Source organism: Varanus komodoensis, unplaced genomic scaffold (genome assembly GCF_004798865.1).
Source record: "Varanus komodoensis strain SLA01 unplaced genomic scaffold, ASM479886v1 scaffold21, whole genome shotgun sequence".
Classification (NCBI taxonomy): Eukaryota; Metazoa; Chordata; class Lepidosauria; order Squamata; family Varanidae; genus Varanus; species Varanus komodoensis.
In genome coordinates this window covers 10,844,003-10,869,882 of record NW_025335589.1, presented here as the reverse complement: position 1 = coordinate 10,869,882, position 25,880 = coordinate 10,844,003, and the positions used below count along the sequence as shown (strand labels likewise).

The 25,880-nt window shown below is 38.1% G+C and overlaps 1 protein-coding gene across 1 annotated transcript in view; it reads left to right on the top strand.

Moving 5' to 3' along the window:
• Positions 1-25,880, top strand: part of PDGFC (platelet derived growth factor C) — a 114,562-nt gene that overhangs the window by 72,835 nt on the left and 15,847 nt on the right. The window contains exon 3 of the mRNA XM_044430924.1: positions 18,604-18,784. Coding sequence (XP_044286859.1) covers positions 18,604-18,784 — 181 coding nt within the window. The remainder of the gene's footprint in view (positions 1-18,603; positions 18,785-25,880) is intronic.

Below are 25,880 nucleotides of genomic sequence, written 5' to 3'. Positions count from 1 at the left end.
AGTGAGATGGTTGGTTCTGCAATGGCATTATTGGCCCATCTGTTTAAGATATAGTGTTCACATTTCTACAGGCTTTTAGGTTAAGAAAGTTTGTGTATCAAATAAGTTGGGAAGGAATAATTGCCATATGCAGCTAGGTGCAATCCAGAAAGAATTAGGAACATCCCAGCATACCAAGGTGGCTAAATTTTGAGTGCCTTTCTCTGGATTTGTGTGGCTTATTTCTCATACTTTAAAAGGAAAGGGTGTGAGTGAATCTCATTTAATTTTTCTATCATGTATTATGATTGAATTATTAGATATAACCTAAAGAGTTAAAGCTAAAATAGTCTATAAAACATAGAGGGAACGGCGACATCTTTAATACCTCCCTGTCACTCTTAACACTGGCCTTTTTATCAGTCCTTTCTGTATTATGCAAAAATAAGAGACACCAGGTAGCGAAACCCTTCTGTTTCACAAGAAGCACCATGGAAAGGTACATTCTGAATAATTTTATGGTATATGGCTAGAATCAGGAGCTACACTTTCTTAGGTCCATTTAACATGGAATTTTTATAGGACAGGGATCATGAACTGCACTTCAAAGAGGAGGAAGAGTCTTCATGCATTGCTCTTTTTTAATTTTCTAGCTTGACTGTGCTAATGCAGAAACCTGGTTCAGAGAATACCGTAAATGCCCAGCAATGCCCCCTTCCCTGTTCACCTCACAGAGGTCAGGATTTAAAATGTGCTTTCACATGGCACATTTCAATAGGGAGTGTATTAAAAATGCAAAAAAAAAAAAAAAAAAGAACAGAAAATACAGAGTTTTCTTTGAATCCATAATGTGATAGCTGCCTAAGGCAACACTTTGCACATGCATCCTTGAAGATTTGTTGAAATATTCTGATCAACTGTGGCAGACAGTTGCTTGTTAGAGCAGAAAAGTGCTAGGGGAATTGATGCCATGAGTCAAGATGGGCATGGAGCAGGTGCACAGCACCTCTTTATTCCTCTTGAGCCAAACACAAGGAGACGGAGCACACATGAGAGTTAAGGAAATTATTTCAGACTTTGAGTCTAGGAAAATTCCCTCTTTGATGCTACTTCAAAGGATGTTTTGTGGTACATAGCCAATTTTATAAAGACATGTAATAAAACCAAAGCTGGAGGATTGGTCCAGTGAATGACATCAAGATCCACAATAAAATCTTTGATGTCGTCTGAGCAGAATGGAAGATTCCATTTTCTATCTTTTAAATCTTAAACTGCTGACAACACTTTGCCATAGATCACTTTGGTCACTTTCTAGAAAGAAATCGATCAAATTTCAGTCATCATAATCATCACAAGCTTTTTTGCAGAGTTGAATTTTTGTCTTCTACTACACCTTCTTTTCCAGGAGAATTCTTGGAAAAGTCAATCACTGTCACCTTTAATTTCTCCATAACTCTTCACATCAAGTACTTTTGAAAATCAGAAGGAGAGTTGAAGGAGAAGAAGGAGACAGTTGAAAATGCTCTGAATGGCCAATTATGTACAGAAAGTAGGAGATAATATGGTGTAGTGTAGAGCCAGTGTGGTGTAGTGGTTAAGAGCATGGGACTGGGACTCAGACGAGCTGGGTTCTAGTCCCCAGTCAGCCATGGAGCCAACTGGGTGACTTTGGGCCAGTCACAGACTCTCAGCCCAACCTACCTCACAGGGTTGTTGTTGTGGGGATAAGATGGAGGAGGAGAGATGATGTAAGCTGCCTTGAGCCTTTTATAGGAAAAAGGTAGGATATAAATCGAAAAATAAATAAATACATAAAATAATATTGTCACCTTTTAAAAACATTTAGCATCACTCAACCACTTGATGGGATTTGTGCCCTTTTATTTATAAAAGTGTGGTACCTAAAAGTTTTGGTAAGCTTGTGCAATCTTTGTGCAACAGAAGAATTTAGCTAAGCTTCACTAGCACTATTTGAGTTTGCACCAGATAATATCATGGTTACCATAAACCTTCTGTGTACCTTAGAATTAACATAGAGGAAATATGCATATGCAGGAACTTGCTATTAGCCTGGTAACTGAATTTTAAGACATACTTTCCCAATAAAAACACAGCTTGTTTGTAAATTTCATGTTTAAACTCACTTAAATGGCTGAGTTCAAGAACTGGAAGCCAAGTGAATCACTAGGGGTGAATAACATTACAAGGGAAGTAAACTGGTGTCACAGAGTCCTGTGCCTTATTCTGATCTTTGCCATGACAATGCTGCAGTGACCATTAGCTTTGCCATTGCAGTGCATATTGTGTTGGGATAGTTGACTTCTGCCCACATGATTGGAACCGGGCAGTTTCTAGGAAGAGCTGTAGTCTCATGGCTTGGCCTGTTTGCCCGTAGAACGAGGTGGTGCCTTTTCTGCTACAGTAGAAACCTGCACAGTAGAAACCTTCCCCTAACCTGTACCTTCCAGGGGTGTTGGACTGCCATTCCCATTATTCCCATCCAGCATGGTCAATGGCTATATTGGCTGGGAATGGTGAAAGTTACAGACCAACATATCTGGAGGACCCCAGTTTCCAGAATATTGCTGGATAGTAATGATGCCTGAAATGTGTAGAATGCTGGAAATGATTTTGGAGGAACAATGTAATGGAAGCAGGAAAGGTAGTAGTTTTGGCCAAGTTGAATGAACTGTGGTGGAGGAAGGAGAGATCCATTTTCTGGCAATCCCCAGACAGTCCGGAGATTTTTACCTTAGTAATAATTCCTTTTTATAAATCTGTGGTATAAAATTATCAAAAGTGTTTCTGGAGCTGCTTCTCATCCTTGATTCTTGGTCAAATATTTCAGAAAGAAACTTGCAACATTAAATATGTTGCTTTCCCTTTGAAGTGTGTACTTACACAATGGAAAATTATTTGCTTAGCTATTGAATTCATCAAGCAAGTACTATGGAATGGTGAGTTATGATAAACATAATAAATAGACTAAACATAGGAATATCTGAGGGTCACTGTAGCAAAGGATTATAAAAAGCATATGAGCTAAGCCTTTCATGTTGAATACATCAGTGTATATCTGAGCATCTCAATGGGATCTTAATTAGAAACCTAGACTTTTCCTTGTTAACAGTAGATAGGGCTAGAGTATCTATTTCACTGCTTTTCTAGGGTGTGGCAAAACTTCCAGGACATCCTGTTACAGTCTTTCTATTATGGTCACACTCCAGCTAGAATCAAGATCTAGGAATATTTCAGAGGAAGGGTGAAGAGGCTGGAATCTTCTTGGAATTTTGCTAAATATGCAAGAGATGCCTGTAGTGTTAAGCACGCAAGATGGGTTTTTCTCCTCTTCCCTGCTCAGCAAATAAAGAACAATGAGTACATAACCCTGAAAACCTTAGATTACAAAGGCAAGGAAATTCTCTCATATTCCCCCATCCCTTCTTAGGTGCAGGTGGATTTATATAGATTATGAAACTAGACTTAAAAAGCAACTTCTGCTTTATTATATGACTGGGAGGTAGGAAAGTGAGGCTGCTGGAGAGAAATGTGGATTAATCCAGCAACTCAGGTAGGGCTTGCATGTTTGCAGGTTGAGAGATAGAAAGGTGTGGGTTTCAGCTTATATTCTAATGCAGACCGCTCACATTCTTGTTGGATCCATGAGTACATCTGGACATTTGATAAACTGCTTGGGACATTACCACATCATGGTTCCCACTGAGGATGTGGCTAATTATATAACCTTTTTTGTAGTGGTTTGACTAGTCAAAAGTGAGCTAAATTGGAGGGGCAAATAGCAGGACAAAGGGTTAGAGGGGAGAGAAAGAGCAAAGCTAGAGTCTGGGAGTGGGGAAAACACTGAGGTAAAGAGACAGGCAGAGAAATAATGAAGCTGGAAGATAGGAGGGAGAGGAAAAATAAATAGCAAGACAGAGAGGCAGAAAATGCAAGGCTAGAAGCTATGGGGGAAAAACTGTGTCCCAAACAGGCAGGATGGAATAAGGTTAGAGGCTGGAAAGCAGCAGGAGATACCAAAGCAAAAGAATAGAGAAGGGATGCTAGAGGCCAGAATGGCAGAGGAAGAATACAGTCTTGGGAAGCTGAAATGTTCTCCTGCTTGTTTCTAAATATTGCTATTACTGATGGCAGATTTGTTCCCATTATTTTTCCACAGATACTGCCCTCTTAGTCTTCTATCACATTCAGAAGGTCATTGTAGGGTAATGCTAACACATGTTACAATGGACGTGAGCAAGTGAATGAACACCTAATGTTGTGAAGGAATGTATTGATCTGTTTTTGCATGGATCTGTCCTATAATGACTTACAACTTCAGGTTTCTTTTTATTCTATCTCTCTGTACCATTCAGACTTAAAATCTGACAGACTTGCCTTATCTTTCTCCTTGAAACTTTGACGTGTTAATCTGGCTTTTAAAATTGAGCAGTGAAGTTAATTAATGGAAAAGGGAGAAGAAGACTGTGGTTAAAGAGAGAAATTTACTTCCCTTCTTTCCCCGTGCTGTGGACTGGATTAATTTATGTGGTTCTGCAGCTACTATTAAGAAAATAGACACTGGAATCATGATTCTCCCCATAACTCATGTGGTTAAGCATCATTGGATTTTAGTTTATTTTTCACATAGCACCATGTATTTGATACATGCTTTGTGGTTGTTTATAGGTTTACAGTTACAAAGCATCAAAATGATTGCAGTATTTTTTCTGCCAGTCTTGAACAAAGCCTGATTAGTGCATACAGACGTGATTTTCAGTGCTTTAGTTTGGATATATATGTTTCTCAGTTATTGTGAATAAACAAGCCTAAGCCAAACTGTCAAGCTCATGTTCAGTGATAGTTTTTCCATACACCTTTGTTTCTCATCTGGGAGGCACTTTCTGCGTGTTCCAGGCACATGGGTGAAGAACTAATTGCACATCTGATACGAGGATGTAAGAGCTATTGTAGGAGATGCTGTTAGGGAACAGAATTATGAAATGGAATATGTTTCAACTCTTAGAAGATTAAAAGATTAGGGAGCATTCTACTGCTGGTGTTGAGATCCTGAAGAAGATGCAGCGAATAAGCACTTTATCCATGAATGCAAAGACATGAACTAATGGCGTTTAAATTACAGGATGTAGATTATGGAAAGAGTTTAGGGTACAATCCTGTTCAAGTTTAGGGGGGAATGACCTACAATGCTGCCTTTCTTGTGGCATTATTAAAGGCACATTTATACGCATATTTGGACAGAACATGGTAGGAGTTGTTAGACATTTTTTTGTTGGAACATGCTTATGATTGTGGCTTTAGTAGTGCAATAAGTTGGTCAAGGAGGCTCCAGAATTCACAGGAAAAAGCTGGGAAGGTATTTGCCAGGGTAGTTTATGGAAAGGGGATGCGGATAGTTTATCTGCTTTTCCAGCTCTACCTTGGTAATTTTGTTTTTATCTGGATTTTTAAAATTTGAAGATGGTGCTGAAGTTCATATAGTAAGGCTACTGGTTACTATGATAGGTTTACAAACCTTCCTGTCCCTTTGAGGGGCGCTACCACATAATTTATTTTCAAAATATTTTATTGATGTTGTAATATATGGAGTGGTCCTGTGATGGACAAGAACTCCATTGCTCTCTTTAAACTTTTTTTTACCCCAAAATGTATTTGGTTTTAATTGGGAATATGTTGTAGGAAATGTACCAGGTCACAAACTGTACAGTATTTATTTCTTAAACATTGGTGGATTCTTGCATCTGAGGATTCTTGAGTTTATTATGAACATGGATTGGGTTCCTGAAGCAAAAGATATAAAGCATTTCCTCAAATAGCCTTACACATATTTCTATTGCATGGTAGATTTTTTTTCTTTTCTTTTTTCCTATACATGTGACTGTTAATTGTTCCTGTGCTGATTTTAGTATAAGCTGTATAAAGTAATCAACTTTCCAAGTGATAAACAAATCAAAATCAAAGCTATCTAAACAGAATGAACTCTTACAGGGAAAATGTACTTGCTTTTCCAGAAGTTTAATCATTTTAGAGAAACATTTTATTTCACTTTAGATACTTAGAAAGTTGCTGGTGGTCACACCTGCTTCTTCTGCTTATAAACGTATTTGGCCAACTTCTTTCAAAGCAAATGATAGGTTTCTGCTTCTAGTTCAGCAAGGTTTTTACTACGTAAAATTGGTGACTTAATGCTCTAGTTCTTTTCCATACTGGTGTCTGCAAAGTCTGATTTAGAAAACATGCTGTAATTTTTTAAAGCCTCACTTGTGTGTTCTGTGTCAAACAGCCTCTTTGAATGAAGTAAACTGGTTTGCAGTATCAAAATATTTTGGTAAATGAACCTAATCCAAATTTATTGCTTCTAAAATTGTTTCATGTTACTGTTGTTGGCTCAGTTTCTAATAGGGGTTATTTTCCTTGAAAATGAGTTCTCTGCTCTTAGATCTTGTTTCTGTCTAGCAGATTCTGGGAACAATTAATGTTGATGGAGCATTTTCCTCGTTCATTACTTACTAAAAGATGCAAGTAAATGAGTTACAATAAAGGACATAAAAACCAGACTCTCTACTTCTGACCTTCTGTATTTTAGTTGAACAGTGCAAACCAGAGATTTGCAGCCAAGAATCCAGACACTTCTGTGTGGTTTCATAAATTGTGAAGTTAGAAGTTAAATGAAAGCAAAGTTACAGAAAGTGCCATAATAAAATATACTATATACAGTCCTTAAATATTGTAGTTATGCACATATTAGGCACTGTTTTCCTGTTACTGGAAGGTTAATGGCCTACAGATAACAGATTTACTTTGCTTTAGAAGCACCTACAGCAGATCTGTCTATTCTTAGAAACAGCAGTTTCCCATCCATTTTCCAGTTTTTTTCTTCCTTTCACTTTCAGTCTATATTTTAACCACTGCTTATCAAGTAACACAAATAGCACTGTATAAAACTGTAATTGCTGTCTTCTTCATATTGCATATTATGGATTGAGTAGAGTGATAGAAGACTAATGGAGCAAGTTGAGATAGAAAAAAGAGCTACGGCTGTCTGAGAGATACTGTGAGTTGTTGGCTTTTTTCCAGGGTGGTGGATTTGATTAAATCAAATCGATTTAAAGTACAATTTAAATCACTAGTCAGTAAGACTAGATTTAAATCAAGGTTTTCTACTTAATTTGCTTGTCTTACCCGTAGGTAGAGAAACTTCATTAAAAAGGGTTCACTTTCATTTTTACTGCTTTCTTCTCCCAGCTCACAACTTAGCTTCTTGTGCAGGTCTGTTCCGTTCCCAACAATCTTCTTCTATTCCTTGACTTTTTTGAAACTTAGCATTTAAGAGGTTGATTCCATGTACATAGATTTGGAAAGGACTGGGATTAAGGTTTTTTTCTCAGTTTTGTATGTTTATTTTATAACATTTTTGCTGTGAAATTATGATGTCCGTAGGCACAAATTCATGGTTTTCACAACTGTAAAATAAAGTAGCTATCATAATACCTTCTAGATAGAAAAATTGCTCTTAGATAAACCTCTGAAAGAGCATGACATTGTGCACAGATTAATATAATCCATTTACCAAAAATTTAAACATATTATAAATATACAGCTTCATGCTACATAGTTAAAAATTAATCCTTATTTCATGAGGAGTATAATGTATCTTAAAGCAACAACTATCTTTAGATAGATTTTTCCTCAAAAATTATTTTATTTAAAAATATGAATTCTAAAAATCCAATTTTTATATTTTAAAAAAGTCATTGATTTTCATACACCCTGTTTTTTTCCTAACTAAGTTTGCCTAGGAATGTTTCCTAAAATAACTTAGAAATGATCTACTAGTACAGGGATATTCTAATTTACAGGTGAAGATTTACACATTTCTTTTCCTGGAACCTTGTTTGCCCTGGAAGATAGATAAACATCTTTTAAAGATGTACTTAATATGTCCTTATGGAAAACTGCCAAAAACTCGTTTAGGCATTGCCATAGTAAAATTTGTTCCAGACTGAAAAGTTAAATGTTATCCCAAAAATGACAAAATATGTGAATTTCTCATTCCAATTCATGCATTACTTTCTGGGTTGAATTGCACAGGAGCATCTGATAACTTTGCTCACAGATAATATCTGCTTGATGTGTCACAAAAAGGATTTCATAATGCTAAGATATTGCCTGTATGTATGGCAGTTGCCTTGTTCAGCTTTTCAAGAATTTTGATGAATGAATGAATGGAAGTAGTGAAATAACAGCTGCAGACTCAGCTTCCTCCTACAAGTGTTCAACAAGTGCCTGAACCGAACCTCTGTATATACGTACAATTTATGTATGGAAGAGTTGCAATGATTTTGCTTCCCCCATGCATTCAGTGAGATAGTGAGTATATAGGATAATGGTGGAATGAGTTGTAGTACTGTATTTAAGCTGCAATACAATCCATGGTGGCTGAAAAATCCTGGCAGTTCTGGGACTTTAGCTTTCATCTTGCATAGAATTGTGCTTTAAGTGGCTAAATTTTTCTGGAAAGCTGCTACCTGAAATGGAAGGGAAAGGACAAAAACTTCTTGAAGGGGTTAATCACAAGAGAGGATATGTCTTTGGTGAGAACAGCATAGATGATGACAAGGAATGGGAACATCAGAGCCAGACAAGGATAGAGTATTTGAAACAGTAGATCAGGCATTCTCTGTCTTTATTCCTGAGACTCAGGTTTTGGAGCTGTTTCTTAGGATCTTGAAGCAGCAACTTAAACTATAGGATTTTCAGCAAGTCTGGCACCCTGCAGATTTGATAGATTCTTCTGTGCAGGAGTAATAGACTAGCTTATGCATGTTATAAAAACATAACCCTTGGAGGAAGTGGATCCATTTCAACTGGGTTACAATAGAGAGTGCCTTGGTAGCCCTGTACAATGACCTCTGTTGGGCGAGGAACAGGGGAATGTGGCCCTGTTGATTCTTCTAGATTTCTCAGCAGATTTCAACACCATTGACTGTGGTGTCCTGGACAGGTTAGCTTGGTTAGGAGTAAGAGGCACTGCTTTGCATTGGTTGTGATCTTTCCTGGCTGAGCATGTCCAGAAGGTGATGTTGGAAGATAGTTGCTCCATAGGCTCTATACTATCTCCCATTTTTTTCAACATCTACATGAAACCACTGGAAGAGGTCATCAGGAGGTTTGGGCTGAGATGTCAGCAATATGCCAATGACATTCAGTTCTACCTCTTGTTTACCTCAAATCCAGGTGAGATTATTTTCATGCTGAACAAGTGTCTGAGTTCAATAATGGACTGGATGAGGGCCAATAAACTGAAACTCAGTCTATGCAAGACAGAAGTGCTGTTGGTTGGTGATCTGTCTAACAAATGAGATGTCCATTTTCCTGTCTTGGATGGTGTTGCACTTCTAAAGGACAGGGCCCACAAATTGGGAGTGCTCCTGGACCCAAAAATTTCACTGGAGTCTCAGGTGGACTTGATGGCCAGGAGTGTCTTTTTCCAGCTGTGATGAATACAACTGGTTAGACAGAGTCTGATCACGGTTACTCATGTGCTGGTAACATCCTGACTGGATTAACAGGCGCTATGTAAGGTTCCCTTTCAGGATGATCCAGAGATGTCAGTTGGTCCAGAATAAGGTTGCGCATCTGGTGTCATGTATCAGTTCACATGCCCATATAACACCTATTCTGTGCAAATTACACTGGATGCCAGTTGGAGCCTGGGCCCAGTTTGAAGCACTTGTTTTAACAAATAAAGCCCTAAATGGCTTGGAGACTGCCATTTCCAAAATACTCCTATCTGCCCATTAATGTCTGGTCCTTCTGAAAGAGCCATCCCTAACAGAAGCAAAGAGGTGGCAATTAGAAAAGTCTTTTCAGTGGCTACTGCCCACCCACTGCTTCCTAGAGGGGTCTACCTAGCGCCGTCACTACTTTCATTTCAGCACCAGGCAAAAACAGTCCTGTTTCAAGACCTGATTTCACCAACTGATTGTAAGAATTCACTCGCCTATCAGCAGTCCCCCCCCCCCCCGCTTTCCCCCATACTTGAAATTGTAATGCTAGCCTTAATTTTATTGTTATTTACCTTAGAAAGCCATCTTGGGCTATTTAGTGACCTAGAAATTTGAAAATAACTAAATGGAGAACCCATGGCGAAGCAGTGTATAGGAATACAGAATTTGCATGACCAATTATCACTAACTTGCTAGACAGAGATATATCTGGAACTGTAGAAAGTTCTTTTGAAGTATCTCATTCACCATTCATATCAGGCTTTCATTATTTTTCCAAAAATAGAAAGCAGCATATCCCTCCCTCCCTCTTTATCCTTTACCACAGGCTCCTACTCCCAGTCCTAACCCAAATATCAAGTGTTTTATTTTCAAGAGCTAGCATCCCCATGGCATTACCATGTCCCCATCTCTTGCATTTCAGGCTTTGAGATTCTGCAGACCTGGCACCCCCTAGAGGCCAAAGAAGAGGCTGAATATCTGAGGTTTTCATACATGTGTGAAACCACTAGTTTATATCCACCAACATGTTGCTGTTCTGGGCTCATTCTCCCTTTATCCCCAAAAGTGACAAATGCAAGAAGAAAAATAGTGGTGGTGAGAGGATGTTGGAGAGGCCCCAACATGAAAATACGTGCACTGTCAGTAGCAGGGCTAATATTCCACCCCAGTATGAATCATTAGTTAGAAATGAAATGCTACATTTGTGCGGAAAGGTTTGGAGGGTAGCTCAATTATAAGTTATTCAGGATTTTGGCCTGAGCGCTCTTCTGCATTGTAGCAGAATATCTGGAGCTGACCGCACAGCAATCAAACAGTGATGGGAAATAATCACACTGTCGTGATTGACCATTGTACTGTCATAATTGTCACTGTCTGTTTCTTTTGTATTTTCTTGCCTTCTGACCTTCCTGTTTAATCCCAACTTCCTTCCCCACTGCTAGAAGCCAACCGTATGCATATATAACTGCAGCTGAAGATAACACATGCTGAAGTGGACTCTAGTCCATGGGAGTTTATGCCAGTGGCAGACAACTTGTGGTTCTCCATATGCTTTATGCAACAATTTCCATCATGCCTAACCATCATAGCCAGTTATAAAGGACAGTGGAAGCTGCAGGCCCAAAGATCTGGAAAGTCACAAGTTGTGCATGCCTAGCTTACACTACAAGAAATGTGCTAGCATTTGAGGAACAATATTCTCCATTTTTTTTTTTTTTTGTTACAACAAACTAACTCAGCCTCTAAGTAAATATTTCCCCTTGTTAAAGGAGAGCAATGGATGCTGCCAATTGTGTCACTGATTTCCGTGCTCAGTATTTATTTGTTAACACTCCACTTTACACATGCCATAGAGAACTAACAATAAAGACACTGAGTTCAAAATCTGTGTTTGTAGTGGTTCCCTTCTGAGCTTAGCAATGTACTAATTGTTAGCTTGGCTGACACACTAATCGCAAACTAAAATAAACACCTTTTTATCATTCTATCTTGATTGTTGATCTCTGATGGGCTATTCTGTCCTCTGCTCCTTCTAGATCTGTAGTGATAGAAGTGTTGTGGCAGTTTGGCAAGGAAGGTCCACCACCATGGTGGGTGCGGGAGAGAGGGCAAGCTGGTTGATGGGTAGCATTCTCAAGGCAGAGTGGTTCTTCCATAGCACTACATGGACTTTCACTCCTTGCTAACATTCTGTTTCTGTGGGAGGACTTTACAGTCCTCATTAAGAGAGTTTGCTTTGGTTTTTGTGTCTTTGTTGTGCATGTGGATTGGGTATTGCGTTTTGAGGAAGTTCTGTTTTCCCAGAAACCTGATGAATTACCTCTGTATGCAGAAGAAAGGTTGGTTTGTTTAGTTTTGCATTGTCCTGTTCACTGCCAGCTGGTTGGCATGGAAGCAGAAACTATTCCACTATATTGCTCCATATAGATCTCTGTTCCTATGATCCTGCTTAAATAATTTAAGAATTTATTTAACATTTCTATTTGGTTTTCCATTTTCATTGCTTGTCCTTCCTCATATTTTGTTAAGATAGGGATATGAGAATTTTGTTTGATTCACAATCTTTAGCATGCACTGAGCTGCACAGTGCATTTCAAGAAATGCTCAGTAGTTCAAGCAAATTGCAATCACATTCGGAAAATACCCTTTTTTGCACATCAGTCAATGGAGAGAAAGTGTGCATTTATGAAAAAACAATGCACAATTTTTGATGAGGTCAGAAATCACTGGTTCTTCCTTCTCTATCTTAAGCTTTATTCTTCCCATTAATGCATTATTGTAAGTAAGTACAAAGCCACTGTTGCCACCAAGTGCCACCCCTAATTACCTAGCACCAGTCTGCTTGCCTTCCTTATGTGCTGTGGTGCAGTTTGATTGGTGGGTTTGCCAGTGCAACTAATCCAGAAGGAATGATTTGCCTCGGGTGAATGGCAAACTTGGAAAGCTGCTTTAATAGAGGGAAAAATATTATGATGGTGTCATAATATGTATTGAGGGCAATTCCCTACTTGGCAGCTAGACAGAAATAACAAACAATACATGAATGCTGCATAGATTTTTTTTCTTTTATTTTTAGGAAAAAAGCCATCTGAAATGTCAGACAGTTGCTTAAGGCTACAATTTTAAGTGCATGTACTGGGAAGTAAATTGCATTGAAATCAATGGGAGTTGATTGATTGGAGTTGAACAAAACATGTTTTGTTTAGTAAGTTAAAATTGAATTAAATTTGAATAATGAAAGAGTTAAATTAAATACTCTAACAAGTGTACAACTCTGTAAAACTTCCTATTAAAATTAACAAATTCAAAGGTTATAACCAAACTCTTTTAATGTGAACTACAAATGCCATGAACTTTCAAATTGGGATGACAAAATTAAATAGAATTTTGTGTTCATATTTGGTGTTACATAATGTATTTACATAGTTATGATTGGTTGATAATGAATCACATTCTGAAGGGCAGATTACTTTCATGAATGACTAAGTTATAATAGTTTGTGCTAAATTGGTTTGGGTTCCATTTTAATTTCATTTATGCAAAGACAGAGGAAACAAATTATATGAACTGAGTAAATTACCAGACTTGAGTTACATGAAAGTGAATTTAATTAAGGCAAGTTTTATTGGTATGAATCAGATATGAAGTTCTGAGATTGTAGATAATGAACTCTGTATTTTTGACAGGCTTTGCATATTCACTTTTTAACAGAAGACAGTTGAGATATCTTTCATTGAAGATGCCTCACGGTGCTCTAACAGACCTTGGGGAAGCTGCTTTTTTGGTTTCCTGCCGATTATGACTGCCATATTATTGTTACAAGAAGTAGGCCTAATTAGTTGCCTCATTTAGTAGAATCATGACTTATGCAGAGAGTAACTTTCGGAACAATCCTATGGCTTCTCAGATAGTGTCTGAGGAGTCAAAGGTTAGTGTCGGTTTCTCCCCCCGCCCCATGCAATTGTTGCAGGTCTCGGGCAGGCATCAAAGCACTTATTTTTCCACAACCCAACCCTCATGGCTACTGCAGAAAGCACTGCAGCAACTTTTCTTCCAGGATACAACACGATCCTCAGAAAAGTTCAAGAAGGGTATTTTTCTGGCCAGAGAGGGAGGGAGGGAAGGAAGGAAGGAAGGAAGTCATGGATCCACTTGATCACAGAAGTTGTTTGTCCCCATCTACTGCCTGGTAATCTGGCTAGATGAATGGAGAGGCTCTTGATCTTGTTGGCAAGACTTTGGATATACAGAGGAAGAGTCCTCTGTCTTCCGAGCCTCAGGATTGCACTCTTAAGAAATTGTAATGGTGGAGTTTAGAAGTTTCAAAAATGTTGATTTAGTAGATGCTTAAACAAAGGCAACAAAATTGATTTCTGTCATTTTAAATGATTATTTAACATTTTAAAAAACCTTAAATAGCCAAGGCAAAATTTTTAGGTAATGCTTATTAACTGGGATAAGGTCATTTAAAGAGCAATAATAAAGTAACAGTAGAACAGCAAAGTAAAGCAGGTATAAAAGAAATGTCATGGACCATAGTTTCATGCTACAGGGATAGCAAAATGCTACATTGAACTGTATTTGGATACATTCCCTCTTCATTTCTGGTGTAGTCATAACAAGAATGGAAGCATTAACTTCTCTTGTTAGCTAACTTTAGTGTTATCAAAACCAGGCTTGTAATAAATTGTGCTTAGTTTGTCCATACAAGCCAAGTTCAAGCCATGTCTGACTATAGCTAAAATGAAATGGCAATTAAAGTTTAATGAAAATGGAAATTGATGCTTTTGATTTCATCCTTGTGTCGGTGTTAGAGTAATACATGCAGTTGGGAACAAGCTTGTTTTATCATCATCATCATCATCATCATCATCATCACATCACAATGTTTCTATACTGTCTATAGCTGAAGCTCTCTGAGTGGTTCACATCATTTAAGTCATCCATCCTGATTTCAACCAGGCCTGATCCTGCTTAGCTTCCAGTATTAGGCAGGATCAGGCTCTTTTGGCTATGATAAGCTTTGACCCAAACTAGGTCAAAGATTTAAAAAAAAAACAACACAAACTGTTAGCAGGATTTTTCATCAGGGCTTGAACAAGCAGGAGTCTTAATGTGGACTCTAAAGGCAAACAAGGATGTCTCTGGTGAAAAGATCTGCGCAGATATTTCAGAAACAAAGTACAATGATTGAGCAGGTTGTACATACATTTACTGCCGGCCCAAGGTAGGAACATCTACATCTCCAGTTTAGAGCATTCTGAAGTCAAAACCAGAATAAGGCATTGTGTCTACAAACACATACTTGTTTCTAAAGCATGAAAGAAAATAAATCTTCTGTAGATCCCAAAGGATGTCTGGGAAGTAGTCATTATAAGCCACTTAGTTATGTGTGTTCAGTATCATGTTGCTGTGAGAAACCTACATTTGATTGGCCAATAAAACAGGTTTAGTAAATCCTTTAACACTGATTTGGACAGTGCAATACAATACCAGTGGGTATATTACAAGGATTATAAAGTCTCTAAAATGATCACCTGGGGACAAGTGTGGTTCTGGCTGTCAGTGATAGTTCATTTTGTTTCATGTGTCAGGTGTTATGTCATATCACTTTTCCACTTCCCTGAATTTTTATAGATGGTGTGTGTTTTGATCTCTACATTCTACTTTAAGAAGCAGAACTATATTTTAAAAAACTAAATGTGTACAGTGAAAACCTATTCATGCTAATAGTGTTTTATTTGCAAATGACAAGTTGTAAAACATTGTCAATAAAAATTGGATGCAAGAAAGTCAAGTGATAACCACACCATTTTTCACGTGTAATACTTAATATTTGCTTTGCTTGAGAATGTGCTTTTCTGTATTGGCTTATCTAAAGAAGGATAAGACCCTGCAACCCCTCCCCCGCCCCCCATTACCAAGGGCAAGTTTTGCAGGGATGCAAGGTAATGCAGAAGGAAGAGGAAGGAAAATTCTATTTCATGATCATCCACATAAGAAAATTAGGATCCAAGCCTCTGTGAGTTCAATCTGTAAAGAGAACAAGTTTGATTTTATATGACTGTGTTTGCAGACACAGGTAAAAATGATTTATTTTAAAATGTATGGAAATGCACCTTGCAATTATCCACTGCCACTTATAGTTCCAGGGAGGTGGCTACTTATATATTTGGAAATGATATGTTACATTCAAGGTAATAGTAAATAAAATGGATGGGGCAAAATGACTCTTAGATATTGTCTGGGTGGTCATAGAACAGATCTGAGGATGAAGGCAGCATTCTGACCTCTGAGTTCCAACATCTTTCCCATCGCCGCCACTGCCCCTGGCTGCTGGCATGGAAAAATGATGTCAGCTGCCTCTGCACGAGGTTGAGAAAACAACCTCAGAGTAGGGACAAAGGGGACATACTGGGGAACAAGGAGCGGAAAAGTCTAGAGTAGCTAGCATGCAGGATATTCTGGAGCCACTTCCATCTCCTTTCCTCCTGCTCTAAAACACTATTACTATATGGCCACCTAGCAAGAATATTAATTGGGAGGAGCAGGGAGGCAAAGTTTTCATCTGCTTTATCTCCTGTTCTGCCTTGGATTTCTGGAATCCTCTGAGTTTAGAGATTTCTGGGAACCATAATAGGATTGTACCCTTACCTTTTAACTGACTAATGCTACTTCCTAGAACTATTGGAAACTGTTCTTGTACTGTATTTACCTTACATCCTTTGCAAAATGTGGTGAAAGGGAAGGGAAATTCTGTCTAAATTGTAGGGTAAATTGTGTCTGCTGCTGTTCTTCATGCCATGTTAATTGCAATGAGATAATTGCATTGATTAACAAATGAAGCTACCTTATATTGAGTCAGCTCACTCACACTTCTAGCTCAGTACCGCCTTCTCTGATTCAAGTGGAGTTCCTTCTAGCCCCGATACCATTTTGAAGTGAAGACGGGAAGTGGGACGTGGAACTTGCCGCATACAAAGCCTGTGGCCTTGTACAGAAATATGTCTGCTCCAATACTAGGGAATGTATCCAACTAGCTACATTTCAGGAACAGTTCAGCAAATAAGTGTAGTATTTTCTGCTTGCCTAGAGTGCTATCCAACCTTCCAGGAACAAAAGCAACAGAAAATGTATACTCAGTTTCACGCTATTTCTAGCCTTTTGCAAGCTCTCCACACCAGGGAGCCATGTTATAGGGAGAGGCTTTACAAATATAGGGAGCTTTCTTTTTACAGATCTGTCCCTAACATGTGGACAGAGGGGTTGAGGCCAACAGGCTTTCAACACCAGCCAACATAGTTTTGATTTCTCCCTGCCCGTAATTACATGTGGAGGGAAACACTTGCAAACAGTTTGTTTGATCTGAGGACAGATTCACGCATAAAAGCAGCATACATGGTGCATCTGAATCCGAATAGCTCCATTTCCTAAGGTCTTGGGGCAGCATGGTTTGCTACAAGGGATTCAATTCTCACTGTACATTCCAAATCCTTAACCTGACTCTAGCAACACTATAAATTGAACTGGTCAATTCTGTGCATCACTTTTGCTTGAAGATAAAGGGGAATGGACAAAGGTTCTGAGTTCAGTCCCACTCACATTCTGAAACTATTCCAATTAGATTGCAAGTACAGCTTTCTTTATCTTGCTTTAAAGATCTGGAAACGTCAAGTCAGTTTACAAAATACAAACATTAAAGCAACCAGCAACAAAGCAGTCTAAAGAAAAGGAGTTAAGTTCTGAAGAAAAAAATCACCAGAAACACAGATAACAGTAACCAACATAAACAGTAATAAAACATAAGCATCCAAAGGAGCCAGCCTTACACAAGAAACTACCAAAAATCCCCCTTGCATCTGAGATTGTGTAGAGTCTGAGCCCGGCAAGCCATTTTGTTGTGGTCATTCCACATTGTTGGCACCTCAACTGAAAATAGTTTTTTACAGGTATCCACTGAACCACGTTTGGAAGAAGCACCTGGAGCCAAGCTTGTAGTACTGGATACAGACCATATAAAAATCCACATTTTAATGTGACGCTTCCTAATTTGCATTTCCAATTTAAAATGCATAGAAAAATTCTTATAAATCAGTGAAATTAATGTAGCAAAATTATTAAAAGAATGTATACATGTTTTCATTCTTAAAAGTAGCAAACTTATGTAGAAATGGAAAAGAATCACTTAAGACTGAAAATGGAGAAAGCAAGAAAAAACAAAATTGACAGATTTATCCATCCATAATGGGCTAGGGGCAATCTTTTAGGTTAACAGATAAACAGTCAAATAAGCCACCCAGGGTGCTGACTAACTCGAGCCACCAAATTTGGCAAGGGTGTTCTGCGTCAACCAACAACTGGATGTGGTTGAATTTTCCCAATGCTTTTAGACTCACATAGTATTGCAGAAACCAAGCCCGGAAATAACTGCACCATGAATGGCTGTGGCAAGATCCAACTGTTCCAACAAAAGAAGTAGCTGATGTGAAATTGGAAAAAGCTTCTCCTTGTCCTGACAATCTCTGAAAGAAGGGACAGGTTAAGTAGTGCCCTTTAGCTATGAAAATAATTCTTTGAGATGAGTCATAGGGACCAGCAATACTTGCATTTTGACTAGATTAAGTTTTGATCTCATGCATCCGGTTGCTCACAGCTCACATGCACCTGCCCATTTCAGAGCTGTCTAGTCTGGTATTAAAGCAGCACACTTATTACCATTCTGGTTTTCTGAATAATATCTTTAATCAGATATTAGGATCCCATTACAAATGTTTCACCAGCCTGTTAGTGATAGACTAAGAATTATAATTGGTTAATATCTTTGTTTCTTTAGTGATACTGTAATATTATAATGTACATTTGATTGTCCTTCATTTTTAAAATTTTATTTCAAAGTAGAAATAGATTTAATGGAAATGCAGATATAGTGAATGTAGATATTCCCATCCAGGGCCTCTGACTAGAGCTAAATTTGTACTCAGATCTTCAGTTTGAAATCAAATTATTCTTGATGTTTGCTTATATGACTTTTTCTACTGTATAGATGTTCTGTACAAAGTCTAGCCATGAGTAAATGCTGTTTTTTTTTTAATTGTAGGTATGACTTTGTAGAAATAGAAGAGCCCACTGATGGCACTATTTTGGGGCGATGGTGTGGTTCAACTTCTATCCCAGGCAAACAGATTTCCAAAGGAAACCAGATCAGGATAAGATTTGTTTCTGATGAATATCTTCCTTCTGAACCTGGATTTTGTATCCATTATACTATTTTCACACCAGTAAGTAACAACATAACTCTGACTCCTGACTTTTCAAGATGTGTTGATGAAGGAATAAAGATAAATGTAATAAATATTCAGCAATAAAAATAAATGTAATAAGTGCTCCTTTGCTACCTAATTTGTTCAGAGTGAAAACCTTAGCCAGCAAGCCCTCTTTACATCCACACCACTGAAACATATGTGCCTATTGTGCATTTGAGGAAGACCTTCCCATCTGCAGAATTCTCTCACACAACCTGTTTTAGCTTTCTGTTTCCTCCTTGTGAAAAGGAAAACATCTTTGGACAGAATGAGATACCCCATTTCTGTTTGTTCTACTTCTGAGTGTAACCAGAATTCTGATTATTTTCTGTTTCGGGGAAAGAAAAATGTATGTGTCATTTGGCATTCGAAAATCATTGTTGCACATGCATCATAATTAACCAAAATTGCCAAATGTCTTCCTGGGCAACAGATTATTTTGTGAGGAGTTATGGTTCAGGCATCTTTGTGGTTCACTGATGTCATGGTGTACTTCCACAGTATGAGTGTGAAGATAGGGATTTTCACGTTTTGTTTGCAGTACTCTTTAAAATGAAGCTGCCTATATACTGGAGATCATGGATATCTCTGTCACTGCAGGTGGGTGGGTTTCTAGTATATCTGAAAGCAGAGAGAGAAAAGTACTTTGAACAATTATCCAATTTAGAATTCTGGAAAGTAATGACTAGTTCACTAAAGGACTCAGTAGGTTTGAATGAGTCCAGACCAGTGGTGGTGAACCTATGGCACGCATGCCACAGCGGGCACACAGAGCCCTCTCTGTCGGCACACAAGCCAAGTCGCCCCAGCATCACCCCAGCAGCCGAGCATTGGATAACAGTGCACATAAGGGCCATGCACATGCTTGAAAGGAGTAGCAGCACTGGGCGATGATGTCACAAACCATGACTCATTAACAGCGACTCGTCCGAGTTTTCATGGGGCCGGGCAGTGAGCTGATAAGGAGATATATATGTTTGCTTGGACTGGCGGTGAGTTGTTTTTTCAAAACTAAAACCTCAGTTTTCAGGTTTTAATGTAGTCTTGGCACTTTGTGATAAATAATTGGGTTGCTGTGTGGGCACTTGGTCTCTAAAAGGTTCACCATCACTGGGTTAGGGTTAGAAAAACGAGGTGCCCTGGCATGATTTTGATGGTTGGAATGTGTTTAGAATGGACAGAGATGATGAGCAGTGCAGAAAAAGCTACTCAAGGAAGGCTTTTTCAAAATTGCCCTCTTTTCCATGGAACTTTTGCCCTATATTAGGGTTGGGGGTGTGCAGCAGGGCAGGGTGAGGGTTTCAAAAACGAGGTGTCCTGGTGTAATTTTGATGGTTGGAATGTGTTTAGAATTGGCAGAAATGATGAGTTGTGCAGAAAAAGCCACTCAAGGAAGGCTTTGTCAGAGAAGCTGAACCTTCTACTCTTGAATCTTTCCTGTCTTCCTACGTCACCACTTATGTAAATTTACTTAGGCACAGAAGACAAATTTGTGGCCAGTTACTTAGTAGTGAGGCATACCATATATGCCAGGGATAGATTTATGATTGCTGCATCACTGAAATTTTAAAATGTTTAAAAATTAGTTTGCAATAACTTGGAATTCTTAAATTTTCCATAGTCATGGAAAGTGGAGCAGATATTACAAGTGGGAATATCCTATGGGAGAAATCCTGTGATCTCTAGATATTGCCTGAGGGTCTGTAGAAAAGTGGAGATTCCCCTCCAAGGTCCAAGACAGCACTTTTCCTCCCACTCCTGGCATGGGGAAAACCACACTGGTTGGCTTCCACAGCTGGAAAACCTACTTGGGAGAGAGAGGAAAGGGACATTTCTGTTGGAGCAGGGAGTGCTTAGAACAGCCTGGATAAGAGCCATCCAGAGCTTTTTCCAGATTCCTTCTCTCTGCCAATCCAAAGTGTGGTATCATTGGATGATCAAAGTGCCTATCTAACATAAATGCAAAGACAGGAGGGAGGATGATGAACTTGTTTCCACCTTTCCTCTCTAGCTGCCAGTCTAAGCCCAGCAGTGTCCTGCATACATGGAAACCTCCAGATTCAGAGGCTTCCCTGCTATGAGCTTGCAACATATAGGATTATACCCTAAGTTTAAAAGTAAGAGCTGTGGTTAAAAGTGTTTAAAAATCATTGTTACAGTGGCCATTTATTTTAATAGATTCATATTTTTATGAATTGGTCGTAAACAGAGATACATCCCTTTCTGCTCTTGCATTCTGCTAGATGAAAGGACTGGGTGGATTACCAAAGAGAGTTTGTTTGAAGAGAAATGAAGTAAAAATGAAATAAAACAGGGCAAGTTTGTGTTTGTTATTGGAGGCCACACACAGTGAAAAGAACAGCTTCGACTTTTTTCATATGTACTCTTGTTTATTTCTGCTGCAATTTATTTAATTTTAGTAAACCTTTTAAAGAAACAACTTTTATGTTGATTAAGCATCTGAAGGATATTGGTAAACTAACCTAGTCTTAGTCAAGGCAAAAGGAAAATGAGCAAAACTGAAGTCACTGAGTATAGGAGAAAATAATGGAAGAAAGTACTGCAGATGCTAAACATATCTAATACATTTACATAGAATAATACTGTGAAGAAATAAAACATTGAAATCCTTGATTTTCTATTTATATAGACCTGACGTTCTTAGCCTTTCATCAGTTGGCTAATCCTGTAAATAACACGTTTTAAATAAAGATTGTAGAAAACATTGTTTTGAATTCTGTACAGCATATTGACATTCTATCTATTGCATCCATTTAATCATTCTAGGTCTGGGATATATAATAGTATTTTTGTACTTAAGTTCTTTTGGGCATGCAAGAAGGGAAGTGACTTGCCAAAAAATTATGTTAAGAAAGTCTACCCCAAATCTCCTCGATACTGATATGATTTACATAGCAACCGTATGCTATGTAAACAAACCTGATAAAAGATTCCAATTTGGGTCTGGGTAATATTCCTTCTAGTGACTTGTTTAGTTTAAATTATGTCAGTTACAAGCTTGGCATAGAACACCCAGCGTAGTAAAGTCTATTGTTACTTGGGGGGAGTGGGTGAATGGGACACTTGATGCCTGAGGTGCCATTAAGGAATGCATGACTGATTGCCAAAGGAGTTATTAATTATTCAGGGCACCGAGAACAAAGCCGCTCCAGTTGACGCTCGAGTTGGGGGTGACTATATCTCCCCGTCTTTCTTGGCACCTGGTAGTATGTCATTTGTCATTCAAGATCATGCCAAAATTTCTTTACAAGAAACTCACTTTACCCTCTTGTGTGGAAGCTGAGATGGAAGGTGGAAATCCAAGAAGCTTCTGAATGACCACCCTAATTCGAAATGTGTTTTGTCAGATGTTTTAAGCTTTGTATATGGACCAGGCATTCATTATGAGAGATAGTAATTTTGCGGTGGGTAGTTATTATTGGCTTAAGAAGCATTTTTCAACCTGAGGCAAGTGGAACTGCAGTTTAGATATGCAGTTTAGACACTCAGAAGAAAGCAATTAATCTTTTCATATTACTAGCACTGCCAAGCAGCATGCCATCAGCCACTTGATGTACCAGAACTTTTCAAACTTTAACATAATACAGTTGCATTAAAAATCCAATATTACAGTATTTCATCAAAAAACTAACAGTGCTTGAATTTGGACAAATTTGTCTTTGCTGTAGTATATGACCAGACAGTACGTATTTTTCATCCTTTTTCAAATTTGACCAATTTGATTTGATAGATTTGAGTAGAAATATATCTAGCCAAATTCACTATTAAATTTATTCCAACTATTGGTACCAGTGGGACAGCAAGTGAAAGTTTTAATTGGGATTATGACCAGGGAGGGGTGGGATAAAGATCTGCTCTCCATTTGCTGTGGTACCAATAAAAAATAGGAAGGTCCTCTTGCTTCATAGCATAGCATTTTCATATTGTATTAAAATTCAAAACATGTGAAACATTCATTAAAATGACCTTTGGTAAAATTGGTGTGAACACACATACCTTTTCAGTAATTTGTCAGACTTGTCTGAGAAATAGATTAATATTTCACAGTGCGCTTTTAGAGTAAACTTTTGTTTTTTATTATTACTAATAACTAGGGCTGTGTGTTTTGGAGAGAGCGGGAACAGAGGGAGAGAGAGGGAGAGGGAGGGATGAAATCTATCAGTCAAGAGTATATTCTGTCTGCTTCAGGAATTTCCCTGAATCCTGTATGAAATAATTACATATGAATATATACACGTGTATAAATTATTTTGTGTACTTTATTGATTATTAAAATTTAGTATTTTGCTAGTAGATATTATAGTTGCTGTTATTATTTCCCTGTAGAGCAAACAATGTCCACATGATTTCCCAAAGATTACTCAGTTAATATATTAGCTTTTGAAATTTTTATTCTGCTAGAATGACTGTGCTATAATACTCAGCAACACTGGATGCAAAATAGCCTGGAATATTATTATTTGTTCAAAGGTCCATGGTGCCACTAGGAATATAATTATCCAGGTACCAGACTCTACCGGACTAGTTAGCCATATATTAGAATAAACAAGTTATTTATTTCTGGCAAAATTCGCTCCCTTTTTCCTTTTGTTGTTGTCTTCCATAGCTGATGAGAGAAGTCAGCCAGGATGCCATTGAGCTTTTAGATGCACAGCACAAGGAATTGGGACTACCTTTTCTAAGCTTGGCAGACAAAGAATACAACAGGATAACAAATTCTCTCTATAGTTTTTCCCCAGAACATAAAAAAAAGGCAGCTGAAGCAGTTACAGTCTTTGTTGGAAACTCATATCATGTCCTTTGTATGTAGTAGTTATGATGCTTCTGTTTTTATGATGATGATGATTATGCTGTCAGTGAACTTGTTTCAAAAATAATGTAAGCACAATGACAATGAGATACTAGACCCAAGAACATACAGTCCTTTAAGACCGTGGAGGTGCTGGAAGAAGAGCCAGGAACAAAACATAAAGTTTAAGTGCTTCTGCTTAAAATTTGCTTCAGTTGGGGTGAAGGTTAAGAAATAAAAAAATAAGCCTCATAGAAAAGGTAGGTTCAGTGCAGGGATTTAAGAGGAGGATAAGAGAAGTAGCATTGTAGAGGTTAAATGTCCATGGGAACTTTACTACACATTGATTTGGGATTAAATCCTCTATATACTCCTCTGGGGCTAAAGTTCATTAAACTCAGTGGGACATCTAAGCAGGCATGCTGAAGTTTGTACCCAGTAGCCTTCACGAGTGGTTTTGCACCCGCAGCACTAGGGAACAGCAACTAGTGATTCCTTAAATAAACCAGATACTGTACCATGCAATTAGTCTTTTAGTGTCAGTCTTGCAAGAGGAAAGATAGTCATGGGTACTGGCCTTGTCTGGTACCCTCTCAGACCTGGCACTTGGCTTGCACTAGCCTGTGCTTTGCTGTTAGGTTTATATTACATCTAATGCAGGGGTGGCCCACATGTAACCCTAAGCTCAAGTTTATATTACAACCTGTCTGCATGTGAGCAGTTCAGACAACAGTAATTTGTCCCTTTCTGCCAGCCCACTACATGGGAGCAAAGGAAGAAAAAGAATAGAAGTGGCGATAGAGTGAAAAGAGAAAGATGGAAACACCCAGTTTTTGCATCAGCTCCATGTGCCATCAACATGCAGCCCCCAATAGATTACCTGCAAGAGAATGAGGCCCTCAACAGAAAAAAATGTTGTGTATCCCTCAGTGATATTATACAATGTGCATCCTTGCTACCTGTATTTCACAATACCTATATCTTTGCACTGGTAGCTATCCATTTGACACTTGTGAAGGACGCAAATGGACAAATGGCAGTTTCTGAGTATTCAGATTTAAAAGAACCTCAGCTTCAGCTATATATTTACATTGCTATAGTTTACTTGAGATCAAGAGCCCAGGAAATATTTCAGTTTCATTTTAGGTATGTTTTGGCCCATCCTAATATGACAGCTTCAAAAGTACTGATAGCTTAACTTCTTGACAGATGTGTGCATACCCTTGTTTATCAGCACCACATATTGTGGGAAGGAATATAAATCTGTTTCTCCTTTATTATTTATCAAGTTTTCATTTCTTAAAGCACAAATTTGTTTCACCCCATTTTTGCTTCAGTTTGCAAATATTTTAAAATCTAAGTGAGAACAAAATTGAAAAGAAGATACTTATAAACAGAATAACGATTATTGTCTCTGAGTAGCTTTCAGGGAAGAGCAGATATATCATGGAAGTGAAATAAATACAGTTCAGTAGAGGAGAGATCAAACACTACAGTTGTATCTGAACTTATTAGTTGAGATGGACTAAAAGCTCCAGATTTGCTAAAAGCATATTTGGAAATGGGACATATTTGGCATAATAACAACACCGTAGAATGGCTTCAGGGCAAACGTCTGACTACGGAAAGATTAATGTATAGATATTGTTTGAGCTGGTAAAATAAACTCTTTTGTTTTCCAGAGCTTGTGGAAATGTTTAGTTTTACACCTGCTATGGCTCTGCAGTATGTGAGCTGTATTAGTGTACAAAAGGATTTTGTTTGGATCTGTCATTTGCTCTCTTTTCACAAATGCTCAAGATACCTGCTATAGCTATAAGAAAGGTATGATTAAGAAAGCTCAGGCATCTATTTAGTTTTTTTAAAACCCCTCCTTGAACTTGTCCAGGGTATTGCAACATCTTTCCTCTTTTCCTATCATTTATTTCTAAATAAACAAGCAGATTTGGGGATTGGAAACAGCCATGACGGAAGTGTACAATCTTCAGAATACTACTGAAGAATAGAAATGTCCAGTTTGGTGTGACATCTGTTTATTTATTAGTGTGCCATTCTACGTCATTGACCATAGGTTCTCTGGGTGGCTCACAAGAGAATAAACCGCATTTTAACAAGAGTTAATGGGATTCATGAAAACAATTCCTGTATACAATCAACCAATAAAATAACAATAACATCCAAAAATAATAAGTGAACAATTAAAATACATTAAATGCCCTAATAACAAATAAATATTTTATACATACTAAATAAATAAAAATT